The 26,524-nt window shown below is 38.0% G+C and overlaps 6 protein-coding genes across 6 annotated transcripts; 2 read left to right on the top strand and 4 right to left on the bottom strand.

Moving 5' to 3' along the window:
• On the bottom strand, positions 105-1,099 carry LOC18771226 (basic form of pathogenesis-related protein 1). The gene has a single exon (XM_007203994.2). It carries the CDS (start codon positions 1,045-1,047, stop codon positions 562-564), a length of 486 nt encoding a protein of 161 aa, XP_007204056.1. The 5' UTR covers positions 1,048-1,099; the 3' UTR covers positions 105-561.
• LOC18769033 lies at positions 5,212-8,627 on the top strand. Its single transcript, XM_007204138.2, has 5 exons — positions 5,212-5,952; positions 6,368-6,449; positions 6,560-7,354; positions 7,560-7,820; positions 8,091-8,627. The coding sequence occupies exons 1-5, from the start codon at positions 5,547-5,549 to the stop codon at positions 8,248-8,250; spliced, it is 1,704 nt and encodes a 567-aa protein (XP_007204200.1). The 5' UTR covers positions 5,212-5,546; the 3' UTR covers positions 8,251-8,627.
• On the bottom strand, positions 8,642-11,220 carry LOC18769037 (AAA-ATPase At3g50940). The gene is made up of 2 exons (XM_007201892.2): positions 10,099-11,220; positions 8,642-9,351 (listed from the first exon to the last, which is right to left on the bottom strand). The coding sequence occupies exons 1-2, from the start codon at positions 11,083-11,085 to the stop codon at positions 8,836-8,838; spliced, it is 1,503 nt and encodes a 500-aa protein (XP_007201954.1). The 5' UTR covers positions 11,086-11,220; the 3' UTR covers positions 8,642-8,835.
• On the bottom strand, positions 12,868-15,777 carry LOC18771364 (protein HYPER-SENSITIVITY-RELATED 4). Its single transcript, XM_020569126.1, has 3 exons — positions 15,265-15,777; positions 14,520-15,138; positions 12,868-13,761 (listed from the first exon to the last, which is right to left on the bottom strand). Exons 1-3 carry the CDS (start codon positions 15,660-15,662, stop codon positions 13,285-13,287), a joined length of 1,494 nt encoding a protein of 497 aa, XP_020424715.1. The 5' UTR covers positions 15,663-15,777; the 3' UTR covers positions 12,868-13,284.
• Positions 18,450-21,835, top strand: LOC18771611 (cytochrome P450 90A1). Its single transcript, XM_020568509.1, has 9 exons — positions 18,450-18,804; positions 19,289-19,613; positions 19,725-19,874; positions 20,043-20,294; positions 20,419-20,505; positions 20,678-20,756; positions 21,040-21,146; positions 21,290-21,408; positions 21,588-21,835. The coding sequence occupies exons 1-9, from the start codon at positions 18,542-18,544 to the stop codon at positions 21,679-21,681; spliced, it is 1,476 nt and encodes a 491-aa protein (XP_020424098.1). The 5' UTR covers positions 18,450-18,541; the 3' UTR covers positions 21,682-21,835.
• On the bottom strand, positions 21,805-26,252 carry LOC18769819 (UPF0261 protein y4oU). The gene is made up of 9 exons (XM_007204538.2): positions 25,833-26,252; positions 25,090-25,746; positions 24,420-24,626; positions 24,004-24,219; positions 23,671-23,893; positions 23,118-23,365; positions 22,631-22,809; positions 22,282-22,535; positions 21,805-22,124 (listed from the first exon to the last, which is right to left on the bottom strand). Exons 1-9 carry the CDS (start codon positions 25,962-25,964, stop codon positions 21,973-21,975), a joined length of 2,268 nt encoding a protein of 755 aa, XP_007204600.2. The 5' UTR covers positions 25,965-26,252; the 3' UTR covers positions 21,805-21,972.

The following is a 26,524-nucleotide window of genomic DNA, read 5'->3' as shown; positions in this document are numbered from 1 at the left end:
CTTTTTTTTTAATTTTAATTTTAATTTTAAATTCTCATTTTTATAAATTTTATTTGAAATAATAGTGGGCTAAGGTATTTTAGGAATAATGGTGGGTGAAAAGATAGGATTGTGTTTTTTCAAATTTACGTAGTAGGAGGAAAAATAAGGTGGGTGGGGAAATACTGTGAGAATATGAAGGTAAAAACTCTCATGTTGGAAATAACAGCACTCAAAAAGAAATACATACAGTTTTTTAGCCTTAAGAATGAAAGAATGAGGTAATGAGATAATATTTCAAAAAGAGAGAGATTGACCAAAAAAACATAAAGAGAATGAGATAATAATTCGGTTAGAATTTACAAAAATGAAATAATATTATTCTTTTTTATTTTTTTTATTCATTCTCTTATAACCTCTCACAATACCGTATCAAGTGCTAGTCACGTAAAGGAAAGTTATGAGTGTGGGGAAGTATTCGTATACACCCGTTACATTTTATTTTTCTAAATATTTCGCAAAAGAAAAAAAAAACATGGGACCTTTCAACAGGCCTTATGTAGGTGTGTGTACATACATCGTCTAGTATGGGCGCTCGTCCTCGGGCTGGTACATGGGATCGTAGCTGCAAACGATGTAGTTCTTTCCATCCTTGCACTTTGAAATGCCACATCCGACCTCGGTGGTTTTGCCCCAGATCACAGCGAGGTAGTGACCACATTCGTCTTTGACGCATTTGTTGGACTTGGGGTCATAGAACTCTTTCTCGGTGACCCAATATTTAGTGCCAGCTGCGCCGGTCATGCCGTCGCCGGAGGTCAAGTTCTCACCCCAACGCCCCCTTGAGTGCTCCATAGCGCAGTCGTCAACTCTTTTGTTGGCATAATCTTGAGCATACTGGGCCAAGGTCGTGTTCCACTTAAGGGGTTTGTTGCCGACCTCTTTACGAGCCTTGTTGTGCTCCTCGAGGAAGCCATCGATCTCTTCTTTGGAAATGTTTGCAGAGACAAGAGTGAAGACCAATGCGACGCAGCTGATGGCCAAAAGAAGCTTCGTGTTGAACGCCATTTTTGTTTCTTGTTATGAGAAGTTTAAGGTCTTTTCCTTATAGCAGAGAAGGTTGGATTGTTAGATGTTGATTGAAATGGGAAATTAGATTGTGCATATTTATATAGTTGGGAGGGTTAAATATAGGATCCTAAAATAGGAGGGTTTGTTAAGTTCTATAAACAAGCATGGAGAACAAATAAAACTTGTGTGGGATTGCGTCATCGAGTGGATTTGGTATCCATACAAACATTGTATTGTTAGACAATCAATCTATACCATTGATTAAGTGAAGTTTTATTTGAATCCTATATTACAGTATATAATCAGGTGAGGATTTTTAGCTGCAATGACTAAAACATTTAGCCTTACATTGAGTATCAAAGTTTTGACTTTGTTAACGATATAAATGAACTTTGTTATATGGCCCCTCTGTCAACTTATTGTAGCTTTTAAAAATAAAAGTTAAATGCATTATGCTTCTTTCATTGCTTCTTTCCAAACTATAAAGAAATGAAAGAAGAAGCAAATTAGTTAGGCAAAAACTCACTTTTCATCTAGTTTGACGAAATTCTAGCAATTTGACTTATGTAGTTTGATTTTATTGCAATTTAAAGGATTTATTTTCAAATTTGCTTCCAATTTCTTGATGGTAAACACTTGTCTCTTACGTGGAGGAGTATTTTGGATAGAGTTTTGGATGGACATTTGGATGCGTCCTTGAATTATGATAGAACAAACTTCATGAGTTAAATTGACAGAATTAAAATTACATGGACCAAAGTAAAAAAAATCTGCCAAACTACAAGGACTAAAAACGACATTTTTCTAATTAATTATGGATATATAGGAAAACATTTTTCGTGTTTTGTGTCTCTTGGTCTTCCACAAACTTTGGGCCTCATCCGCTCAAGTTGCCTCGATCAGATTGGCGTTGTTTGGGCAATGAAAAACTCTTGCTAGTTTTCCTAGCATTTAGGCCCATTGTAGGAAAAAGGAAGAGTACTGCTATTTTCACCCACCTGTCATATTTTTCCGCCCATCTTATCGTCAAAATTTTAAAGACAAATCCTTTTGTAGAAAGACTTCTAAGGACTTAAGGAAAAAATATTTGATTTTTAATATGATGTTCAAAATAAATGACTTTAATATAAAATGTAATATTTAAAAATTTAAAAAAACTTTAACAAAGGGAAAGCTTTAAAATTAAAAATTCATCTCCAGCTTTTCATCAAAACAAAAATAAAAATAATCTCCAGCATACCTCACCTTCTTCCTTAAATCCATCTCTTTCTTTCTCTCTCTTCTCCCATTTCTATCTTCCTTCATCTTCCATGCACCCCTCCAAAGCAGCAACGACTCTACTCCTCACCGCCACAAGCTTCCCTTGCTACACCAGATCCAAATCTTTCAAACTTAGCCCAACCTTATTTCCCACTTCGATTGTAGTCAACCACAACCCCCACTTCCGCTTCCTCGCCAAATTGAAATCCTTCTATCCAATCGAACTCATCATCTCGTCGATGCCAGGAAATTATTTAAAATTGAATTTGATCCGTTGTTTTGGTTAGCAAGTTATGTAGTTCCGTTGGATAGCCTCTTTTAATTCCAAATTTCACTCATCTTCTTTTCTTGTCATTGTTTAGAATCAACACAGTGAACAAAATAGTTAGAGAGAGAGAGAGACAGACAGACAAACAAACAGACAGAGATGGGACTGTTGTGTTAAGAGTATTTGTCCCACATTGAAAAGTTAAAAGACCTAGCCAAGAGTTGGGCTACTCTCTCATTATCAATTGGTTTTAGGGTGAAACCTTAACTTCCTTCATGGTATCAGAGCAAGGCTTCACGTGTTGGGCCCAATGGCCACACCTACTCCCACGTCACCAAATATGTATTGTCCACATATTAGGCTTGAAAGTTCGCTACATGTGAGGGGACGTGTTGAGAGTACTTGTCCCACATTTAAAAGTTAAGGGATCTAGCCTGGATTTATAAGGAGTTGAGCTACTCCCCCCCATTGCCAATTGGTTTTGGGGTGGAACCTCAACTTCTTTCAGTGTATCAGAGCAAGGGTTAAAGTGTTGGGCCTAACAACCACACGTGCTCCTACGTCACCCACTATATGTTGTCCCCGTGTTAGACTTGAAAGTTTGCCACATGTGCAAGGTCGTGAGAGTATTTGTCCCACATTGAAAACTTAGAGGACCTAGCCTGGATTTATAAGGAGTTGGGCTACTCTCTCATTACCAATTGGTTTTTAGGTAGAACCTTAACTTCATTCATTTTGTGATGGGCAGTGGTAGGTACTATTCACGTGAACAGTACAGATGAAAATGAACTCAAGAAATTAAAGAGGAACCCAATATTCAGGGTTGAAAACGGAACCCGAAATTCATAACAAAGAAAAATACTTTAAACCCATCAATGGTGAGAATAAGTGAATATGAATTATGAAAAAAATATGTTTACTTCATATATGAAATTAAAAGAAAACACAGTATTGTTAAAAGATGTCGATTTTTATGTTTTATATATCAGCGTCCAACTTTAAAAAAAAACACACACACAATGAAATTAAACGAGGAAACACGATTCCTCTTCCCAGAAGAAACCCCAACACACTTCCTCTTTTTCCACCAACGCCTAGTTTCTCCATGGAAGAACATACTCTCCATTTAATCCACCGAGCTCTTAATCCACCACCTTATTATTCTACGTTTTCCCAATCTCTCTTCAATCCATCCATTATTTCCAGTTTCTCTCATCCCTCTTTTCCCTTATTGTAACCCTAAGAATCGATCTCTCATTGAAAGCTTACAATTTTTCTTTGGCTTATTATCACAAAATGTCCCTAAGGTTTATGAAACTATCAGATTGCATCCTTAATTTTTTTTTTTTGTTACTTATGTTCCTCAAGGTTAGTATGTGCAATCACAAATGGTCCCTGTCGTTAGGTTCTATCAAAAACTCTGTTAGTTTGCTGACGTAGAATACATATATATCACAAAACATCTCTGAGGTTTACACACTTATCACAAATGGTCCCTATGAATTTTTTTTATTTTTTAATTTAAAATTTTGGTTTTCTTTTTAAAATTATTTATAAATGAAAAAATCATTTATAGAAGGATTTTAATCTTGAGGACCATTTATGAACCCTAAACCTTTAGTTTTCTTCATTTTTAAATTTTATGAATTTTAAATTATTTTTTAAAAACTTCATTAGTTTGTTGATGTGGCATATATATATATGGAGCCAACATCTACAATAATATAGAGTCACATGTATTTAAAATTTAATATTTTTTTAAAATAATTATAATTTAATTTTTTTTTTAAAATAATCATTTATAGAAGGATATTTTTTAAAAACAAAACAAAAGTTTTATGAAGTTTAAATTTTAAAAATTCATAAGGACCATTTGTGATAGGTGTGTGAACTTCGAGGATATTTTGTGATATACATATATGCCACGTCAGCAAACTAACAGAGTTTTTGACGGAACATAACGGCAAGGACTATTTGTGATCATGCATACTAACCTTGAAGACCACGAATAACCAAAAAAAAAAAAAACCATTAAGGATGCAATCTGATAGTTTTGTAAACTTTATGGACGTTTGGTGATAATAAGCCTTTTTCTTTTTTGATATTTGTCTTTGAGATTCATGGTGACCTAAGAGGAGAGGAACATGAGAATTTGAAAAGGTAATCAGATTTATGAATTTTTCTTTATATTTATTCCTATCGAGCAAACTATTTTTTCAATTTTCAATAGGAACAAAACACATTGTAGAAGCAAACAACAAACTCTCTTTGGGCTATTGGTTGATGGAACGTTGGTTTGTAAATTTGTAATTTCCTTCATGATATTAAATATTTAATCCAAATTTTTTAGTTATTTATGGAGATATGTCCTACTATAATGCGTACTACCTTTTTAATTTTTTTTTCGCAATTATATACTAAGAAAGGGGCCTCATTTAGTTTATTGCTTAGGCCACCCGAAAATCAAGACCGGCCCTTCCCTTTCTCCAATATGATATCAACCCAGGCCCAGCCCCCTTCACCTCACCCCAGCTCGCCACGCCCTGCATCCTTTTCGCCTTGCTCTTTTTAATAATTATTACTTTCTTCGGTCCTTTGAATCGTTCCCCATGCACATTATCTTGTTAGATGGGGGAAAGGAAGAGAGTGCAGAGACAGAGGGAGTATAAATTTTTTTTTATTTTTATGAAATTTAAAATTTAAAATATTTTTTAAATATATATTATATATTAAATATACGTGACAGTATATTATTAGATAAGTGAACTCATATATGTGGCATGTCAGTAAATTAATAGAGTTTTTTGACATAACTAAACGACTATTTGTGAGCACGCATAATAACTTTAAGACATAATCTGATAATTTTGTCAACTTTGGACGTTTTGTGATATAAAACGTATAATTAATTTTCTAAAAATTTCCCGTAAATACAGCGTAGTCGAGCAGAGGTAGCCGCAGTAAAGAAATGTCCAAGGAGCTTCGAAACGCCGAAAATCTTCGAAAATGGCGGTTCACATGGGAAGCCCAATCTCACATCCCAACCCTCCGCTTGTTCCTCTTCGATTCATACACAAAACCCTCGATTAAATGCGAGAAGCTCAGCGTCCTCATACGCCCCTCAGAGTCTCTGGTCCTGGTGAGCTGGACCGAGGACGCCCAAGTCTCGCTTAGTGTTCCAATGCCTAGGGTTTTGGTGGATGCTGACTCTCCTGTGAGCTTCAGTGCCTTAGATGATCACATTGAGGTCAAGCTCGTCCTTCTTCTCCCTGTTGATCACCCTATTGTTTTGAGCTTCGATTCTATACTCAGTTTGAATGAAGAGAAAGAGATTGCGTTTGAGGATGCTTCCAAGCCGCTTCCGTTGGCCTCTGGTGAGTTGAAATTGTTGCTTAATCTGTTTGGTTGAGTTCAGTGTTTGTTTGGTTGCTGCAGAAAATGAAACGAACTATTGAACTGGGTTTAGCGAAAATTGTTTTCTTTGCAGATGGAAGAAGACCATAAGTAAAGGAAAACTAAAAAGACTTTAGCTTTTCTGTGTTTTTATCAGTGACTAAACAAAATTGTATTGAAGTTGTGGTCTTTCGAGGATTAATTACTAATTTAGTTGTCAAATGTTGCTGATTTTTCCTCAATACATGGATGCTATGGCTGTTACATATATTTAAGAGTACGAATTTTATGCGAAAAGTGTGCACATTTTGCCATGCTCCTCAATTTTTGTAAATTTTGATTGTGTTTCGAATGTCTGCTTCTTTCATGTAATTCTTGGTTGGTTGATTGGTTCAGAGGTAAAGAGGCTATCTTCGTCTGGTGGAGTTCACTTTTACTGCAGAAATTGCTCATTTAAGTTGACTGCAAGTCCCCTTAGGTAAGAATGTATTTGCTGGCCATGCTTATAAGTTCATTAAATTCTAGTCAATTGTTAAAGATCTCTTTCCTGTTTATTTGTGATATTTCAATCTTTATTTATAAATGTAGCCATTTTGTGGAAATGCCTTCAGTCAATTGGCGAGAGGTGGCTGATAACTGGTTTGGGGCTTGCTGCTGTTCATTTGGAGGCATTAGTGAGAAGCTGGTTGCTAGGTATGCAAATTCTTACGCATGTGCAAAGGGCGTGTGCCTGTTGAACTCTACAAATATTACACTTTGCAAAGAAGATCTTGTTGGGTTTGAATTTCCTGACTGGGGTGAACATCCAAGATACGATAGTGAATCAGATGGAAGTGGTGAAAATGGTTTTAGCGAATCTAAACTTAATTCAGGAAGTAATCTTGCATGTAATGAGATACCGAGGTTCGCGGAGGTTAGGGATACATATTTTGCTGAAGATTTTAAATGTGAAGTTACTAAGGATGAAAGTAACAGTGAGGGTACACCTCACAGATGTTCAGAATCAGAGTACTCTGTAAAAATGGCTTCAACACCAGGATGCTGTAATTATACGGGAAGTCATGTTCAAAATTATGATGAGGAAGGCTGCAGACTTCATTTGTCTGAAATTTCCTTGGAGGACCCAAAACCTGCTAAAAGCATAGAGATTCTGAAAAACCACAAATCTTTCCTAAATGGGTTTCTTGAAAATATTTTCATGGTTAGATCCTCCAATATTTCCGTAGATGTCGAGTGGATTGAATTTTTCTGCCCTCAATGTTCGTCTCTTCTTGGAGCTTACCCATGTGATGATGGTAATGCACTTGTAGACGGTGGAGTTCGATTGTTTAAATGTAATGTTTCCACCAGTCTACCAGTTGGCGGGCCAACAAACTTATTCAGGTTAGCATATACCATATAGTGATCTACAATTTATAATTTCATATTGCTGTTTTTCTATTAATGTTGTACCGTGGGCGCTCACATGATCACTTTCTCCTTGTAATTTTGACATATTATTTCCATTTTGCTTTATAGTCTTCAAGTTTGTTCGAGTTTAATATGGTAGACATATGTTTAATTTTGAAAAGTTTTATTTCATAAACAGGAAGTATACCTTGGAAAAAATGTTTGCAAATCAGCTACTTGAATGTGCAAAAGATGAACTATCTTTTAGGACCGTGGTTAGGGACCTAAAAACCAAATCTCCCATACTGCAAATTGTTCTCATTAATACAAATTTTTGGTCTTGCACTGGTGATTGTTTGGCCAAAGAGGGCAAGGAAGAACCAGTACCAAAGATAGATCTGCATCCTGTCGTCAAGGTGCTATTCTCACAGTTCAGCAGCAGTACGGACTCTCAAATAAGGTTGGTTTATCATTTCAGCTTGTGTGTAGAGGAGTTTTTCATTATATTTGAGGTCGATCTTGAAAACTGTAGCTAGAGTAGGCTTAAGAAGAAACAGGAATGCATTTTTCGCTCTGCTAAGTAAATATAAGCTATTCTTTGTTTCCTTATGAAAAAAACTATTATGTGTTTTACTGGGATATGCGGCATAGGTTTTTCTAATTCTGATTAATATCATACTCTGTTTTTTCTGTTTCTCTAATTTTATAAGATAACTGGAACTTAATGTAGGATGTTAGAAGATTCGGTAACAAAGGATGCAGCTGATGAAGTGTTTATGCTGACGCATCAAATAGAAGAATTAATCGAGTCTCTGTCAGCGAGAAAGGATACACTTCCACCTTCCTGTTCTTCTTTACAGGGATTATCTTTGTCATCCATGCTGAGGTAGCATATATGGAAATAGCCTAATCTCATTTGGATCTCCAAAGTATGGGAAAGAAACCCTCCTCTACCAAGAGTGACAGATTCCGTCTTGTTTGATCTCAACTTAATACATACAGGGGGATGGAAACATATTAAAATGGTAATGGTGTATACAGTGGGAGACAAGTAATAGTGATTTTGTTACTGCCGCCGTATAGGCCAAATCAATTTTGAATAGTTTTGGAACCGTAGCATGTAACATAGATATTGGAGTTTCTATCAGATTGTCCTCTGTTTTGAACTTATTCAGGGAAGTAGAAAATTGTTCTTGAAAGCAACAGAGCTCTTCTTTCCTGTCCTTACAAGTACTCAAATCATTGACTAATACCCATTTCTTCTTTATTGAAGTTGAAGTATTTTTAACAGCTGAAAGAAAGCTTTTTGCCATTAATGTTAATATGACCATACTCATTTATTTCACAACATAGATTCCCAAGAAGGGCAAGGCAACCCTGTGGCAAACTAAAGAGTGGTGAAACAAAGCCCCAAAATCTAGCATCAGTGTTTTGGTATTAGGATCAGAGACAATCTTTATCCAAAGCAGATTAGTCTAATACAAAATGGTTTTCTTAGCAGATAAGCGGTTGCTTGTTCTCTTGGTGCTGTTTCTTCTATTATTCCTCACAGGTTTCCTTTGTTGCTTTCCTGTTTTCTGCCTCTTTGCTGCTTGAGCTGCATTCTTCTTTTCAGCCTCATCCTCAAATTCATCACCTTCCAATTTTTTCCTCTTTAAAAGCTTGACAAGTCCTTCGAGTGCAACATCAACATCTTCACTCTTCATCAACTCTTCTGCAACGTGTGCCGGAGTCACATCTGTTTCCTTCATCAAGTCTTCGATTTCTCCGAAGAGGTGGTGGTGGTTATGAATGCCCAAGTAGTTTGAGGCCAAGAGTTTGAAGCCATGGTAAGTGCAGTAGGACATGTGGATATGCATGTCCATGCGGCCCGGGCGCAGAAGAGCAGGGTCTAGCCTCTCCTTGTGGTTAGTGGTGAATATTATGATCCTCTCATCTCCACAGCTAGACCATAAGCCATCTATGAAGTTTAGCAGTCCCGATAGTGTCAACTGCAGGAAGCCAAAGACATAATAGTCAAACTCTAGTACAATGAGGTGTCTCAATCTGAAGTTTCTTGTTAAATGCATAGTAGCAAGAAACACTCTTCAGAGGGAAGTAGCAACAAAGAAACTCCCTATGACCAAGTGGGTTCTGCCCCCTTTGAGCTAAAAAACAAACACAAAAAGAGCAGAGCAAAGAGAGAGTGAGGTGGGGTTGGCTGATTGCGAAAGTGAAAGTGTATGCCTTTTAGGTTGTGAGGTTGAAATGCCTAGTGCTGAGCTAGTGGGTTCTAGGGTAATTAGATGCTAAAATAACCAATCAGATGCTATTATAAACCTAAATTAAGATTCACCAAATCACAAGATCAGTTCAAAGCATTATACACTCCGGCCCACAAATTTTTTCACCCTGCACTTTTAATCCATGGCACTTCACTTGGTTACTGAAAAGCAAGAAAATGGGACAACCCAACAATATAAGAAAAGCCAAAAAAAGGAAAAAAAAAAAAAAACCATGACAAAAATTGTGCTGCCCATTATGTTATGCAAACAAAATAGAAAATCTAAAGCAGACAAGTAAGTAAAAAATCCCCAATTTTGCAAATAATTTCTTGACAATTAATTATCTATCAAGTGTAGGTGCAGCAGCCAAATTATGACCTTTTGGAAATCACTATAGTTGATAATCCTGGTACCTCATTGGTAGACTCCAAACGCTTGAAATTGACTGAAGTTAAACAGAGCATGATAACAAACCTGAACATCAGGTTGCTTTCTTCCATCTCCATGTCGACGATCAGGCAGCTCAACACTACAATCAATGTCTTCAATCACAAGAATCGACCGGTTCGCGGTGCCCAGCAGCAATTTTCTCAGGTCCGAGTCACGAAATATGTTGGCAAGCTGCAAGTCATAGACATCAAACTTGAGATAATTAGCCATGGCTGCAACCAAGCTTGATTTGCCAGTGCCTGGAGGGCCATACAACAAGTACCCTCTTTTCCAAGCCCTTCCTACTTTCTTGTAAAACTCCTTCCTCTTCACAAATCTGTTAAGATCCTCAATAACTGCATTCTTGAGGTCTTGGTCCATGGCCACCGTCTCAAAAGTTGCAGGGTGTTCGAGATTGATGGACTCCCATTTGACGCCATTGTAAGGGTGGCAGGAATTTAGTGTGTACATCTTCAAAACCCTCTCTTCATCTTTCATGGCGTTGGCTCTTTCAAGAACATAAGGCACATAGCAATCCAAAACTCTGTCTTTGTGCTTCTTGTGGAATGTTAGCTCAAAGAACCGCTTCTCGGACCTCGGAGGAGAAAATGGATCATTGGGGTCTTTCTGTTGTGACTCTGCACAAATAAACCTCCACTTGAGCTCAATCCCTTCATAGAAATCAACCAGCTTCTCTCCTTTCTCGAGTCGAATCGTCAAGCTCTTCCCCTTTGGGCTTTTGCTAACTCTGATCCTCTCCGTGTTGGAACTGATTTTTGTGCACAAGTATATCTCTGCAGCTTCATAGACTTGGTTGCGAGATATGCCGTTTGATTCCTCTATGACTAGGGTTAGCTTAGGGGAGTGAGTTTTGAAAAGGTATCGGAGGCTAGAGACAAGGTAGCCCCTAACTGGATGAGGTATGAGCTCATTGGCCATGGACCTAAAGAGCATCATTGAGGCTGCCATGGAGGCATAGGCAGAGAACAGTGATGATGGAGAAGGCATTTCTTTGTTCGAAAACATGTTCATGATTGGAAGCTTTGGATTCTGAAAAAAGAGATTGTTGTTTGTCTAAAAAAATTTCTAGTTTTGAGCAGAGTGGTGAATGATTATATAACCAGGCTTTCTCTCTTTGTTTGGACTCTAGGGCAGTGATGAATGAAGTGTACATGTGTGAAAGTGTCTGCGTGGGCTTGAGTGGAATCCTACTACATACTTCCAAAAGAGAAAGAGAGAGAGAGAGAGGCCCCATTGCTTTCTTTCCAGTTCTTTTCGCTTTATTTTTGCTCGTCCTTTTCTGTTTTTATCACTAATTCAATTATTATAAACTGAATTACCAAAAAAGCTAAATTCTGAAAAGCTTCGGGTGCAAGCAACGATGCTGTGTACGCTCCTAAAAAGACAATAATTCGTACATATAACAAGTGTATATAATGCTCAACTCACAATAACTGGTCGCGTAATCAATACACTATAGGTAAAAACCATTGAACTCAACTACCCTTTTTTTTATCTACAGAGAAAAGAAACAAACAGGTCTGCCAGGATATGCCCCTACTTGAGCTTAAAATCAGCAGCAGCATGGTCCCAACCATTTCATAGAAGAGATACATGGGTTTTTATGAGGGTGAAGTGCCCTCAATTTTTAAGGGTTGTGTGTTGCATTTTATGTACTAGAATTTTGAGTTAAAGGCCAACAGCCAACTTAATTTGGTAGAGAGAATATTTGAGGATGTCATGCATATCTTTTAAACAGCCAGGAAACACTAATTTAATACCTAAAAAGGGCTCTGTAAAATTGTCCCATGAAACCCACGCCTTCTGATCACATATCAGAATAGGAATTGGTTCTTGGCACTCTAAAATCTCAATCTACACACAAGTGAGAACAGCTAGATTCTATAGGTTTAAGTTTTATTGCCTTTTTCTTCTTTTTTTAATGCGTCATTTGAATAAATTGGTTTTTGCTAAACTTCTTTTAGCTTTTTATTTTTCGTTTTGAGTATAAACGATAGTCTAAATTACAGGAGATGGGTAGCGCACGTCGGAACATGCTTTTGTTCAAAAGGTTTACATCTCGCATAGCGGATTAAAAATGCCTTATTTCTTCTACGCCTCGCCTTTTAGAATATTGGTCTAAATTATAGGAGAGTGGGATTTCTCACATACACAATTATAATACCGTGGGGATTCAAACCTTTTAGCTTTATCTTTATTAGCTTGGAATTGTCTCTTTTAGTGTCTTAATCCACGAAACCATAAACCAACTGTAAAAAACTACGTATATAATATTGCTTGAACCTTGACCCATGGGGCATGACTTTGCTAGCTTTCGGCGTGGAAGAGGAAAGTTCCCAGCAAAGTTGCAAGTCAGTCGAGCACATTCTTTGTCAGTCATATAATTGGTCACTTGAATTCTTGATTCTTCTGCATTTTTATTCTTAAATTACCATTTTAAAACTGAAACTTTAAAGAGAAAAGCATTTTAACCCTGACAAATTTCACAGCTCAAAGCCTCCCCAAGTCGCTTTTGTAAGTCTTGCCAAAAGCAAAAAATTATAAAGAAGACATAAAGTTTCTGAGAAAGGCCTTGGCAAGCAAGCCAAGCCACAGCTGCTGCATGTGCATTAAATCTATACGAATCAATATTATATTTTGCTTCTTATAATCCTTATCAATCCATCTCATCCAAATACTGACTGACCATACTTTTTTACTTGGCATAATCTACACCGATGAAAGCAAAGCAAAGCAGATTTGAAGATGAAGATCCTAATGGGCCTCTTCAAATCAAATCAATGAAACAGAGCCAAAAAAGCAGATTCTATTTCAACTTGCCACTACAAAATGCTTAAAGATTATGGGGAAATTTCAAAAGGAAAGTTTTCTTCCTAAGCTTAAAAGTCTCACATCTTAGGACCTACAATTCATCTACTAATCCAAGCATAAAAGCAAAAATGCATTGGGATGTCAACTTTTGCTGATCCAAAGCAGAAACTCAGTTGGGTATTTTTATAACATTTTTATAGTTATAAACCCAACAAAGTTTATGGTCATAAATAAAGACAGCCCACATTAGAAAAATATATATATGGCCCCCCTAACTAAACAATCACAAGCAAAGTAAAAGCCTCATGGGACTCAGAAATCTATGTGATGGAAATTGATGCTTCCAAAGGGACACCAATTCTAATTACCACTTAATTAGTTATTGTCATAATTAATCATCTACTTTTTCTCACTACTTTTTTCATCATTATCATATTTCTTGTCCTTAATCCCAGCCTCAGCCTCAGCTTCTTTAGCTTCTACTTCTGCTTGCTTCCTTTTAGCCTCCTCATCAGCTTCCTCATTCTCCTTCTTCTTCACTTTCAGAAACTCAATCAGGCCTTGCAGTGCAATGCCAGGCTCATCACTCTTGATCAGTTGCTCAGCTACTTCCGCAGGGGTCACTTTAGTCATGTCAATCTGTTCCTCAATCTCCCCAAACAAGAGGTGGTCTTTAATTCCAAGGTAATTGGCTGCCAGAAGCCTAAAGCCAGATGGGCTGCAATAGGACATGTGGACATGAACATCCATGCGACCAGGGCGCAACAGTGCAGGGTCAAGCTTCTCCTTGTGGTTGGTTGTGAACACTATAATTCTCTCATCTCCACAGCTTGACCACAGCCCATCAATGAAATTGAGCAAACCTGATAGTGTCACCTGTGGCGTGGCACAACAAAATTATTAGGACCACAAAGCATAAAACTAAACAACAATTAATTCAAATGATTACGTTTAACATCATCATAAGTTTTGAAACCACGGAAAGATCTGGACCAGTTCTCAATCAACGTGGAAAATTATAACACGAACAGTACTCAACGTGGCAGAAACTCATTGGCTTTTTATGCATCAAAAGGAACTTTCCCTGAAGCTGCCTGGAAGTCCTTGTCTTGAATCTGCATATATTTGTCTATTATAATTATTGCAATCAGACCTAATTTTCTACAGTATGGCATGTGCTATGTCTTAGGCATGTCTTCATGCTATTCCAAATAGGACAATGTCATTGAACTTTGTCGGGTGTCACATGGGGAAACACCATCATTTTCATTTTTGTTTTTCACTTTTTCTTATTTTGTTTTTAACAGAAGTGATCCAACCCTTTATCTATCATAATTCGAACATTTAGGCTTACCCAAAGATTTTTTTTTTTTTGGTTTGGATGTGTAGGAAAACACATATGAAAATAATAATAATTCTTATGGAAGTCTAGCATTTCTCTCTCTCTCTCTCTCTCTCTCTCTCTCTCTCTCTCTCTCTCTCTCTCTAGCCATTCAAGTTCAGCAAAGACATTCTTCCACACTTAAAACAAAAGACACATGAAACGACACATAAAGAAAGAAAAAGAATTTGTCAATATAACAAACACCAAGTTGGCAGAAGAAAACAAAGGCACAAGAAGAAAGTAAACTGACCTGTTTCTCCTGGGACCCATGTGGGTGTAAAGCTCTAGACTCAGCCATTCGATCTTGAAACTCAATGGTGCAGTCAATATCCTCCACTACCAATATAGACCTATTAGCCATGGCAACCAACAACCTCCTAAGCTCCGAGTTGTTATTCAACTCAGTGAGTTCCAAGTCATAGATATCAAAGTTCAAGTGATTGGCCATTGCAGCAATCAAGCTTGACTTCCCTGTCCCTGGTGGGCCATACAACAAATACCCTCTCTTCCAAGCCTTGCCAACTTTTCTATAATACTCCTTCCTCTTTATGAACCTCTCAAGGTCGTGAAGAATGAAGCTTTTGATGTCCGAGTCCAAAGCCAGGGTTTCGAACGTTGCCGGGTGATCGAGGTTTGTGGGGATCCATGCTTCTGCTATGTTGCAGTACATGTTCTGATAGTCAACCGTGAAGATTTTCAGGGTCTTCTTTTCTTGCTTCATGGACTTTGATTGTTTAACAATGTGAGGGAGGTAAGAGTTTAGCACCAAGTCTCTTTGTTTCTTGTGGAAGCTGAGCTCAAAGGATCTCACTTCTGATCTCAGTGTGGAGTTTAGATCACGAGGGTTGTGGAAGTTCGACTCAACCTGCCTGTACACAAGGTATACACAATTGTAAATTCACAATCGGACAATATAAGTATCTTATGTTACGAGATAAATATAAGTGTGCTCAAAAAAGTTGCAAGGCTAATTCATCGAAAAACTGAAAACATGCCTGGAGACCAAGATCCAATTGAACTTAATCCCATTAAAGACATCCACAATCTCCTGATTGCTTTCCATTGTGATGGTGAAGTTGTTTTCCTTCTCGGGTTTGCTGACTTTGATTCTGTGTGTTGATGGGGAGACTTTGCTGCCCAAGTAGATTTCTGCAGCCTCATATATTTGGTTGTTGACAAGGCCATCGAACTCTTCAATGACCATGGTGAGTTGGGAGGAGAAGCGAGAGAAGAAGCTGCTGATGCCAGAGAAGAAGTAGTGTTGGATCTCATGGGGGAGGAAATCTTGGGCTATTGACCTTACCAACATTGCTGTGGCAGCCACAGAGGCTGCTGTTGAAAGAACTGTCTTGGCTGTGGCCAGTTTGGTTTCAGCAGAAGATGATGAGGCCATTTTGGGATATTGATCAACTAGGACTTAAAAAGTACATGGTTCTCTATTCTCTATTTATAAAGCAAATGTTCATGTTTATAAAATTAAAAAAAGTGAATTTGATCTGATAGGTACCTACAGACTTCAACTCAAAATTCTGAAGAGAACCATCGCTGCTTCTTCCTATTTTGACTTGGATTCTTCTAGGGTGCAATGATCAACGGACTTAATCCACGTATATTAATTTTTATTATTTATTTTCATAAACTTAAACATTCTTGTATTTTATATTATCAAATTGCTAATCATAATCTTCCATTCAAATATGCATAATTTCGTATGGTATGATCATCCGTAGGGCCTTACTTGAAGAAAAAGAATTGTCGTATGAAAAGGGGCAAAAGCGAAGACCAAGGAAAAAGGTGTTTGGTGGGACAATTGGTCAAAGTCTACAACATTGTCTTCGTGCGAAATGGGTTAAAAGTTGACTTGCTTGCGTCAAGACGACTTTTCTTTCAAATTAAATTTTGCCCCTATATTCTACAATTTGCTTTGGGCTCATTGAAAGTGTTGAAGACCCAAAATTCATGTACCAAATTCAGCTTTGTACCAATATTCTTGGCATCACTTAATTCTGTATGAAATATCATGTCTTTATGGGGACTTGAACCTCTAATTAACCGTAACCACTGCGCTAACTTTGTTTGTCACATTCGGGATTTTGACGGCTTCCTATCAATTGTGCTAATAGTCAATTTGGTCAAGTGACAGTTTTTTCTTTGTCAGTAATTCCCCCTCCTTTGTCCTTCCCTTATATGTAATCGTTTGTACTAAAAAAAAAAATTTATCCGAACATATTCTTTAGGATTTTGAAGAAGGGTGCAATACCAAGAAGGCGTTTGGTATTCAACTTGAATCCAACTTTTTCAACTCAAAAACAGAATTTGAGTCCAAAACCAAAAACACCTATTTGCTAAGCTTATTTTTAAAAACTCCAAATCAGAAAAAACTCAAAAACACTATAAAATTTGAAAACAAAAAAAAATATAGTTTTTTCAGAATTTTTTTCTCTCTTCCCTCTCTCCGTTATCTCTCTCTCTCTCTCTCTCTCTCTCTCTCTTCTAAAATCTGAAACCAATGCCAGGCAGAACCTTGTTCAGAAGCCTATGGTCTTAATCAGCCGAATGAGTGAGCTTTGTACTTTGGAACCGGATGCTCAAAACCAGAACTACTCGAAGAGTTTGTGGCTGTATTATTATTGTTAAAAATAATTTTGAAGTTTAATACCAAACAAGTTTTCATATCTTAACATTAGTATTTGAGAACTCATGATTTCATGATTTTAAAAAGAATCATAGTTTTTTAGTTCACTTTTTTTAGTAGGATACCAAATATGCCTTGAACTTCTTGAAGAGATCATGTCAAAGAGGTTGTTTGGTATTGAATTTGAATCCAATTTTTTAAACTCAAAAACAGTTTTTGACTCCGAACCTTAAAAAAACCTGTTTGGCAAACCCATTTTTGAAAATTCAAACCTAAAAATAACTCAAAAAAACCAAAAAATTTGAAAACATAACAAGTTAGTTTTCAAAACAAAAATTTCCTCAATCCCTCTCTCTCCATCTCTCTCTTCGTCCCTCTTCCCCTTCTTGATCTCGTCGATGCCGATGTTGGCATGCTGCATGATGTAACACAAGCACTCTGGCTCGATGTCCCTTATCCCCTTCACCAACTCATAGCACTCTTTCATCAGAGTCTCCGCCTTCTCTGTCGTGTAGCTCATGCACACATTGCCACCTTTTGATTTTGATGTATGACCCATTACAGTTGATGTAACAAAAAACCAAAACAAAGATTCAATGTTTTTATATATAAGAAAAGTAGAAACAGTTTACAAGAATTTTTTTTTAAAAAAAATGGAAAATTAAATTGTTTTCAAGAATTCAAACCCAAAAAAATTTGAAAATATCCAGGGGGGGGGGGGGGGGGGGGGGGGGGGGCCCCCCCCCCAAAAAAACCCTGGGAAAAAAAAAATTTTCCTCCCCCCCCCCGGGGAAAAATTAATTGGTTTTTTAAGATTATGGGCCCCCCCCCCCCAACCGGGTGTTTTTTTTTTTTTTTAGGGTTCCCCCCAACATATATGCATAGTATATAATCGTGATGACGATGATCTCATTCCTTTCCAATCATCAAGGTCTAGCTAGTTTCATTTTGGCCACATTATATAGCTGAGAATCCTTAAACCATTAATGGAGGTGGGCTTTCTTTCTTGTACCTATTCATTTCCAATATGCCAATCTGTTGTATATCCCACCACCACCATTACTGCGAGCTCAACATCTGCCACCTCTTTGCCCTACCAAGTCCTCATCAATCAACTATTTCTTTTTTCTTTTAAATCTTAATTTTGCCTTTGGTCCATTATATTTGGATGCTCATGAATCTTAATATTGTAAGATCTCAATCATTGTTGGGTCACTATGCATTCAATATATAATGGAGCAACATGTACCATTAAATCATGAGCATGCACAAGACTGTCCTGCTTGGAATTTTTAGTCTGCATCAGAATTATGTAAGGAATTGAAAGGTCATACAGCTCAATCCACTATGTTTTAGTTACCATTTACGTGCACAACTCTCAGGATTTAACTTGCCTTTTTACCAATTAATTCATGTGAATCTGACCAAATATGTGCAAGTCAATTCTCCCTTAGTAAGATGCTCCACAAAAAAATATCAGAAAATTAAAATCATTACTCTGTCTCATTCGGAACATTACAGGTGTATTTATGTAGAATGCAAGCAATATTGGAACCAAGACTTACACAACCTAGGAGGCTAAAGACCACTTAATATTTTCTTCATATCAGTAGAGACTGGTTCAAGAAAGCTAAGAGATGTTGAATCTATCAGAGGAGGGGCTCCTCTTCCTTGTGAGGAACTACTATGATGTTTTCATTGTTGCAGTGTTTTCTATTGGGGTAACATTTTTGGTCTCCAAAATAGCATGGAGAAGTTTGGACATGACCACTACAAGTTACAGAGGTGGTGGCATCCCGGGCCGGTTGGGGTTGCCCTTTGTTGGTGAAACCCTTTCTCTTCTTTCTGCAACTAGCAGTATAAAAGGATGCTATGAATTTGTCCGGCTCCGACGAATATGGTTAGTTTTTCTGTTATTCCATTGCTATCTTAAAAGGTAAAAGTTAGAATTATAGTATTTTCCAAGTATAGTTAGAATACATGATCAACTTGTGTCCTTCATCAACCATGACGCTAAATTCGATTTTGCTTCTTTGGTATTGAGCCTGCAACAAGTGTCTTTCATCCTAGAAACCTTATTAGACATTCATGCAAAGGGAACTTGCCTAAGGTGATCCTTGGGCTGCAAGTGCACCAGAAAAATGATGTGGTCTTAACTGTTAATCTCACTTTCAAGACAAACTTTACTGTAATGATCTGTGGTCCACTGTTCCTATAATCATTTTTCGATCGAAATACTGACCATACGAGTTAGGAATTAGTGAGATGCATGACTTCCTTCATTCCCAAAAAAAAAAGAAGTCATATTTTGTTTATATATTGTATGTTGTATTTATTAGCTTCATATTGATAGCACGTTGAATTGATGATTGTGGTGAAACTAGGCACGGGAAGTGGTTCAAAACAAGGATTTTTGGACAGATCCATGTGTTTGTTCCCAGCACAGAGGGCGCAAGAGCCATTTTTTCTGATGACTTTGCAAAATTCAACAAAGGGTATGTGAAATCAATGGCAGACTGTGTTGGAGAGAAGAGCTTGCTGTGTGTGCCGCATGAAGACCATAAGAGGATTAGGCACCTTCTTTCAGAACCTTTCTCCATGAACTCTTTATCAACATTTGTTCAGAAGTTTGATAAAGTGTTGTGCCAAGAGCTGAAGAAATTAGAAGGCGGCGGGAAAAGCTTTGTGGTGCTTGACTTCAGCATGAAGGTAACAGCACAACAAAACCGTCACTGTTTTTTCTTTTATAATAATACTGCATCCATTTTTGGATTTTTGGAATAATTGTAGCTGATCTCTCTGAATATATCTGATGTGCAGATTACTTTTGACGCAATGTGCAACATGCTATTGAGTGTCACGGATGACTCCTTGCTCCGAAAGATCAACAAAGACTGCACTGCGGTCTCGGATGCAATGTTAACCTTTCCTTACATGATCCCAGGCACCAGATATTACAAAGGCATCAAGGTAACTCAGGCATCCCCGCGTGCACGATGAGACTGCACGTGAAGGATGGCATTAACTGATTTACATTGTTGGCCTATTTCCTAACGATTTATAAGTTCTTGAGGATCTGATTAAAGAAAAAAAATTGTTTTTATCTTAAATAGTATACTAACAGCAGTGTTGAAACAGGCTCGTCGACGTCTAATGGAAACCTTCAAAGACATTATTGGGAGAAGACGAAGTGGAAAGGAGTCTGCAGAAGACTTCCTACAGTCTATGTTAGAAAGAGATTCACACCCTCCCAATGAAAAGCTCCAAGACTCAGAGATTATGGACAACCTATTGACATTGATAATTGCAGGGCAGACCACCACTTCCGCTGCAATGATGTGGAGTGTTAAGTTTCTTGATGAGAACAGAGAAGCACAGGAAAGACTGAGGGCAAGTAATTCTAAAGTGCATCTGCATATTGCATAAATCTCAGTAGCAATTTCAGTGTTGTTTGTTTGAGATAAATATATTTATGTGGAAAAAAATTGAGATGAATATTTTGAGATCAATACAGGAGGAACAGTTGTCAATAGCCAGAGCTAGGCCAGATGGAGCTTCAGCTACCCTAGAAGATTTTAAAAACATGCCCTACTGTTTGAAGGTTATCTCCACATCCTAGATTAACAGGAAAAAAGAAAAAAAAAAAAAAAAAAGGGAGGTCTTTGGTGCTACACTCTTTCCATTTCAATTTGGATCATGTTTAGAATCTTTTTCACCTGTTTTGGACTGACAGTGGTGACATCTTTGGGTATGGATGGTGGTGTTTTTTCCAGGTTGTCAAAGAGACATTGAGGATCTCAAATGTCCTTCTGTGGTTTCCTCGTGTTGCACTCTCTGACTGCACTATTGAAGGCAACTACATTGAGCTGAAAAACCTTTTAAAAGCAAAAAATTATTCTATATGCCTGTTTAAACCCTCTCTCTCTCCCTCTTGTTGCACTATACACATGAGCTCCACTGTTATATAATGGATCCATGTGCATATTGCGCGCGAGAAGTTATATATAACTGACGCATACAAAAATTTGTTACGTTGGAAGCCATGAATTTAGTGGAGATGCTTCCCTTGTCATGTATTCTTTGTCAATCTTTCTCTTAATACAAGAACTTGTTTAATTGATATGTTTGATTGCAGGCTTTGAAATAAAGAAAGGTTGGCATGTGAACATTGACGCGACTTGCATACACAACGACCCAGCTTTGTATGCAGAGCCAATGCAATTCAACCCATCTAGATTTGACGTAACCACCTCTCTCTCTCTCTCTCTCTCTCTCTCTCTCTCTCTCTCTCTCTCTCTCCACCCAACACTTCATTTTCCATTAATGTCTTGGTATTGACATCACCGTAGTGATTTTATATGTCCTTTGTGTGATTTATTCTCCAGGAAATGCAAAAGCCATATAGCTTTATACCATTTGGGTCAGGACCCAGGACATGCTTAGGAATGAACATGGCCAAGGTGACAATGCTGGTCTTTTTACACCGTCTCACTAGTGGATACAGGTGAGTTGGAATTAGAGGATAAAAAAGGCATCCGCGAATACTACGACCAGTCGCCCACACATATGTTGGTGTTTTTAGTCGTTTTTCAACAGTAAAATCACCTGCGCGTGCTCGTAGGCGACTGACGTTAACAAAAGTCCATGTATTGATGAATCTTAAACTCTTCCATTACTGTGTAGGTGGACAGTTGATGATCTGGATACTAGCCTAGCGAGGAATGCACACATTCCGAGATTAAGAAGTGGGTGTCCCATTACCTTGAGGGCCTTATAAAGGATTGTGCCTATGAATTATTGTGGGTAGAACTTGTATGCCTCAAAAGTTATGGTCGTACATGTGTAAGCATATGATGCATGCAAGTGTAGGGTTATGATATTTTGTAGAACAATATACCACTTCTTTACCAAATTATAATTATTATTGATCAGATCGTATAATTTTACAAGTGGTACTAGATTCTTGAGACAACAATATCAACATCAACTTGTACATTTTGATGATGCAACCAAGCAAAGACAATAGCACTTGATGCATTTGGGCTTACGAGAACAGGCGGATCATACTTCAGTCTATGGATATTGATTTGTATTGTTGAACCGTGGAGGTTATAGCCTGTTCAACAGGTAGCCTTTCCACGCTTGATGCCCCATAAAACCCATGAACTCCCTTGGTGTTCTTAAGTATAAATTCTGCCTCTCTTGGACCAGAGATCGGTCCTGCAAATTGCACCAAATCAATAATCTTTATGTTGGTAGCTAAAAATGAAAAAGGCTTCATATAAGATCAAATATACTTTCCCATGCAAATCCACCGCACGAAGCAACCCCGCAAATAAAAAATTTATAAGAAAAAACAAAGTTTCCAAGATCATACCACCATGGCAAAGCACAATGACATTAGGATTGATCCTATGTGCAGCATCTGCAATATTTTGTACACGAACTACACTTTCCTCTATTGAAACAGCCGTCTTTGCCCCTATAGAGCCCGATGTAGTGAGTCCCATATGGGCCACAATGATATCAGCCCCACCTGATGCCATTTGCACAGCTTCATCTTGATTGAAAGCATATGGGGTTGTCAAGAGCCCCATCTTATGTGCTCTTTCAATCATCTCAACCTCCAATCTGATCAGTACATTAAGAAAAAAGTTATAACTACAGAATGCATAAATAATATTCCTAAATGTTTAAGTTTTAAAAAAAATATGTTTAATACCTACCGGTATCCCATTCCAGTTTCTTCAAGATTTTGTCTAAAATTACCATCAAAGAGACCAACCGTTGGAAAATTTTGGACCCCACAGAATCCAATTGACTCCAACTGCCTCAGGAAGAAATCCATTCGGCGAAAAGGATCAGTGCCACATACTCCAGCAAGAACAGGCACCTTCTTCACCACCTACATTATCATCAGCTCCACATCAGCGAGAGATGATTTCAAAAGGGACACCAGAGCTGGTAAGGTATTGCTTTACGAATTTGACTTGTCGGTCTTTAAATTTTACAGTTTAGTTTCACTTCCTAACCAAGAATTTGAATACTTGAATTTTTATTTTAGTTGCATTAGCAGGATAAATCAATTAGACCACAGAGAAATTTGGATTATATGAAGACAAATTTTCAGAAAAAAATTTCAAACCAACAAACAGTGAATGACTGAAGAAGCACTCTTTTAAAGTTTTAGAAAACGAAGCCGTTGAAACTTACTGGCAAGACTTCATTGGCCATGTCTAGTACTACGGCATTTGCATCAGCAAAAGGCAATAAGCCTGCCAATGAACCTCTTCCTGCCATGCGAAAGCGACCTGAATTGTACACCACTATAAGATCAACACCACCAGCTTCCTCAAACTTTGCAGATATGCCTGTCCCTGCACCTGCCCCTATAATTGGAATTCCTCTATTTATTTGATCTTTGAGTTGCTGCAATACAGCCCAAGTTCGCTGCAACGTTTCTGCAACATAAGTAATAAGTTACTCATTAGATCTGACTCCAATAATGACATAAAACAAAATCTGGAGTTCTATTTATTGAGCTAAGTTGCTCTATATTTTACGATAAAATGCTGACATTTATGACCCAAAGCATGAAAAAATGAAGATCAAGCCAGATACTATACATTCCATGCCGCAAGTGGCTAACATCCACGTGTTATAATACAACACATGCATCTGTTGGATATCAAATGCTTCTGATTTAATTAAAGCTCCTGATGATTGATAATGTCACAAAGAAAATGAATATGGTATAAACTCCAACCTGGTCTTGCATCTGGGAAGTCAATAAGGTTCCGCAGAATGGCCCCAGAGCTTGATAAATTCATCTTTGAAACAGAACTTTCATAAGTTTGTTGATTAGATTCAGGAATAGAAACTTGGGAAGGAGGAGACCGGATAGAGCTCTTCGTACTAATCTCTAAAAATGAGTCAACCAATGCATTTGCAAACTCATGGTCATTTATATGATGAGGGTACACCTTTACCTATTAAAAATGCACCATTTCAATAGTAAAGTTGGTCCTGCACATGAAACCCAAGCAACTAGAGAAGGTTTAAGCATTGAAACAAACCACTTGATGGACAACAATAGTACCTGCCGATCTTCATTTGTCTGGATCAGCCTCTGCATTTCATTAATCAGAGAAGCAGTGGCCTCCGGATCATAGAAAGGCTGCCCTGGTGCATCCAAAGCAGAGATACCCTTTTGTGGCAGGCAAACAACAACTTTTGATGATGATTTGTTCAATTTATCTGCTATAAAGCTAGCAAATTTCTTGTTCTCATCTACTGTGGTTCTCATGACTGAAACCTGAAAAATGACAAGTATTGTTTCCATGTCATACACACAAAACACCCTTATGCTAACTTGTTTGTCAACAAATCATATATGAAATTTATATGTTTCACACCCATTGTGCTTTTAAGATGTCTATATATGATCTGAACACTTCCAGACAGGTCCTTAATCTTCTAGGGTTATATCGTGTTAAGAGACTTATCAGTGATCACCTGCTTATTATGTTCATGAATCTTTCTGTGTTGAAAACTGGATGGTACGGTGTCCTTAGCTCCAAAGTTCACCATATCCAAAGCTCCGACACTTAGAACTAAAGGAATCCTTTTCTCTATGATGGCATCAAAGCGGGAAGTATCGCAAGCCATCACCCCTCCAACCACATAATCTGCAACCTCTGTTGTTGTGATATCCAAAACACCCTATGTAAAACCATAAGGAAAGGAGTGAACATGAAGAATAGAAAGAAACAAAAGAAAACAAATGAAAGCCCCACAGTAAGATTAACACAATACTAAAGATCTAACAAACAGTGAGAGACAGAGCAATGCATGTAATGTAAAGGTCTCTAATAAGTAAACTTTATCAAGAAAGAATATAAACTTAAACTGATATCCATCCTTAGCCTAAGCTTGGCAATGAGCACATCTATTCAAGAATTTACATACAAAAATGAGAAATACGTCATATCTCAAGCTTCAACAATCAAACTATCAACCAGTGCCCTGTTCCCCTACTCTGCAAACGGTTCTCAAAAATACAAACTTGACCAAGTTCACATTTTTATATGTTCATCCCTAAAGTTCTACTCAAACAACTTCTAACACTGAACTTGTACATTTCAATAAACACAAATGAATAAATTTCCGATAAAAAAGACATTACCTTTATAAACCCATCACTAACCAGAGACTCCATGGCCCTGCCTCCAACCCCAGTGGCATGAAAAACCAGTGTCTCATACCCCTCCTTAACCAATCTCTCTTTAACAGCATTCACGCACTGAGTCGTAACCCCAAACATGGTAAGCCCCACCGTCGATTTCTCTGGCCCACCGCACGAATCTCCACCTCTCTCAGCTCTCCCAATCACCATCCCACAAAACGCAGCAGCAGCATTGTTCAACACAACCCGGCTCACGCTATTAATCCCACATACATCGACTATCGACGGGTACAGCACCAGGTCGGATTCTCCCACATAGTGATCGGTTCGACCGCTCGCTACGGTCGATACGATGAGCTTAGGCATTCCGATTGGGAGAGATCTTAGGGCAGGAGATATGAGAGCCGTGCCTCCACTGCCTCCGAGCCCTATTACACCGGCCAAAACGCCGTCGTTTTGAGATTTCGCCAAAAATTTCTCGAGCGCTTTGCTCATTACAGCAACAGCTTCGCCTCTGTCCTCCGGAAGTTCACGAAGCTGGCCCGATGCTTCAGAATAGTGAAACAAAACCTCCTTTCTCGAAACGAAAGCGAAATCGGTTGTTTTGTTATCGGTCTCGCTCTGACTGGCCGAAACGTCGACCACCGAGACTTGGACCTGTATCGGACATTGAATTTCCGTATCGGAGTTATTCAAAACAATGTGAGCAAGATAGTATTGGAGACGGAGAGAGATGGATTTACCTTGAGGGAGGAAGTATTGGAGAACGCGTTGAGATGGGATCGGACTGAGTCGGCGAGGAATCGGAGCTCATCGAGCTTTGTATCGGCGGTTCCGATACAGAAGACTCGGAGAGGTTTATGATCGGACGCCATACTGAGTTTCTCCGAGTTAAGGAATTGAGTCAAGGACGAGCGAGTGCTGAGAAATGTGACGTGGACCGTGGAGAAGAAATTGAGGAGGTGAGAGTGAGAGAGTGAGATGAGAGCTCGGTGACGGCTTCTGGAAGTAAAGAGTGAGGCAAAACGTCGTGCATTCCATTTCCGGGTGGTTGGGTGGTGAAATCTGTAATTTCAAGCAAAGTCTGGATTTGGAGCTGCGTCACCTACCTGTTTTTTATCTTCTTTTCTTAAAAGCCATAACCACAATTTTTTTTCCTTTTAAGTACACAAAAATTGATAATCAAATTGCAGAATTTCATCCTTCATTAAGAAAATAATAATAAATTTACAGAAATAAATTTACAGGAAAAACTCGAATCAAAATAATATATCTTTCATTTATCCTTGGCCGGTAATAACATTGAAAATAGAGTGTTATGGGTGGCATTGGTTGACAGAAGCGGGAAGAGAACAAAAATCGTTTGAAAATGTCGCAACGCAAATGAGAACAAAAATGGTATCACCCAAAAATAAGATGATTGATAGGTATTATC

Source organism: Prunus persica, chromosome G7, assembly GCF_000346465.2.
Source record: "Prunus persica cultivar Lovell chromosome G7, Prunus_persica_NCBIv2, whole genome shotgun sequence".
Lineage (NCBI taxonomy): Eukaryota > Viridiplantae > Streptophyta > Magnoliopsida > Rosales > Rosaceae > Prunus > Prunus persica.
Note: the sequence above shows the minus strand (reverse complement) of the source record. Positions and strands in the feature narration are given on the sequence as shown.

Excerpts from the sequence above, each read along its gene's own strand:
- LOC18771226 (XM_007203994.2), bottom strand. The coding sequence starts at position 1,047 with ATGGCGTTCAACACGAAGCTTCTTTTGGCCATCAGCTGCGTCGCATTG.
- LOC18769033 (XM_007204138.2), top strand. The coding sequence starts at position 5,547 with ATGTCCAAGGAGCTTCGAAACGCCGAAAATCTTCGAAAATGGCGGTTC. Across the intron at positions 7,355-7,559 it reads GGGCCAACAAACTTATTCAG|GAAGTATACCTTGGAAAAAA; the intron begins GTTAGCATATAC and ends TTTCATAAACAG. Across the intron at positions 7,821-8,090 it reads AGTACGGACTCTCAAATAAG|GATGTTAGAAGATTCGGTAA; the intron begins GTTGGTTTATCA and ends AACTTAATGTAG.
- LOC18769037 (XM_007201892.2), bottom strand. The coding sequence starts at position 11,085 with ATGAACATGTTTTCGAACAAAGAAATGCCTTCTCCATCATCACTGTTC. Across the intron at positions 9,352-10,098 it reads GAAAGCAACCTGATGTTCAG|TTGACACTATCGGGACTGCT; the intron begins GTTTGTTATCAT and ends GGCTTCCTGCAG.
- LOC18771364 (XM_020569126.1), bottom strand. The coding sequence starts at position 15,662 with ATGGCCTCATCATCTTCTGCTGAAACCAAACTGGCCACAGCCAAGACA. Across the intron at positions 15,139-15,264 it reads AATTGGATCTTGGTCTCCAG|GCAGGTTGAGTCGAACTTCC; the intron begins GCATGTTTTCAG and ends CCTTGTGTACAG. Across the intron at positions 13,762-14,519 it reads ATGGGTCCCAGGAGAAACAG|GTGACACTATCAGGTTTGCT; the intron begins GTCAGTTTACTT and ends GCCACGCCACAG.
- LOC18771611 (XM_020568509.1), top strand. The coding sequence starts at position 18,542 with ATGTTGAATCTATCAGAGGAGGGGCTCCTCTTCCTTGTGAGGAACTAC. Across the intron at positions 18,805-19,288 it reads GTCCGGCTCCGACGAATATG|GCACGGGAAGTGGTTCAAAA; the intron begins GTTAGTTTTTCT and ends TGGTGAAACTAG. Across the intron at positions 21,147-21,289 it reads TCAACCCATCTAGATTTGAC|GAAATGCAAAAGCCATATAG; the intron begins GTAACCACCTCT and ends TTTATTCTCCAG.
- LOC18769819 (XM_007204538.2), bottom strand. The coding sequence starts at position 25,964 with ATGGCGTCCGATCATAAACCTCTCCGAGTCTTCTGTATCGGAACCGCC. Across the intron at positions 24,627-25,089 it reads TTAGTGATGGGTTTATAAAG|GGTGTTTTGGATATCACAAC; the intron begins GTAATGTCTTTT and ends GGTTTTACATAG. Across the intron at positions 22,810-23,117 it reads TGGCCAATGAAGTCTTGCCA|GTGGTGAAGAAGGTGCCTGT; the intron begins GTAAGTTTCAAC and ends ATGATAATGTAG.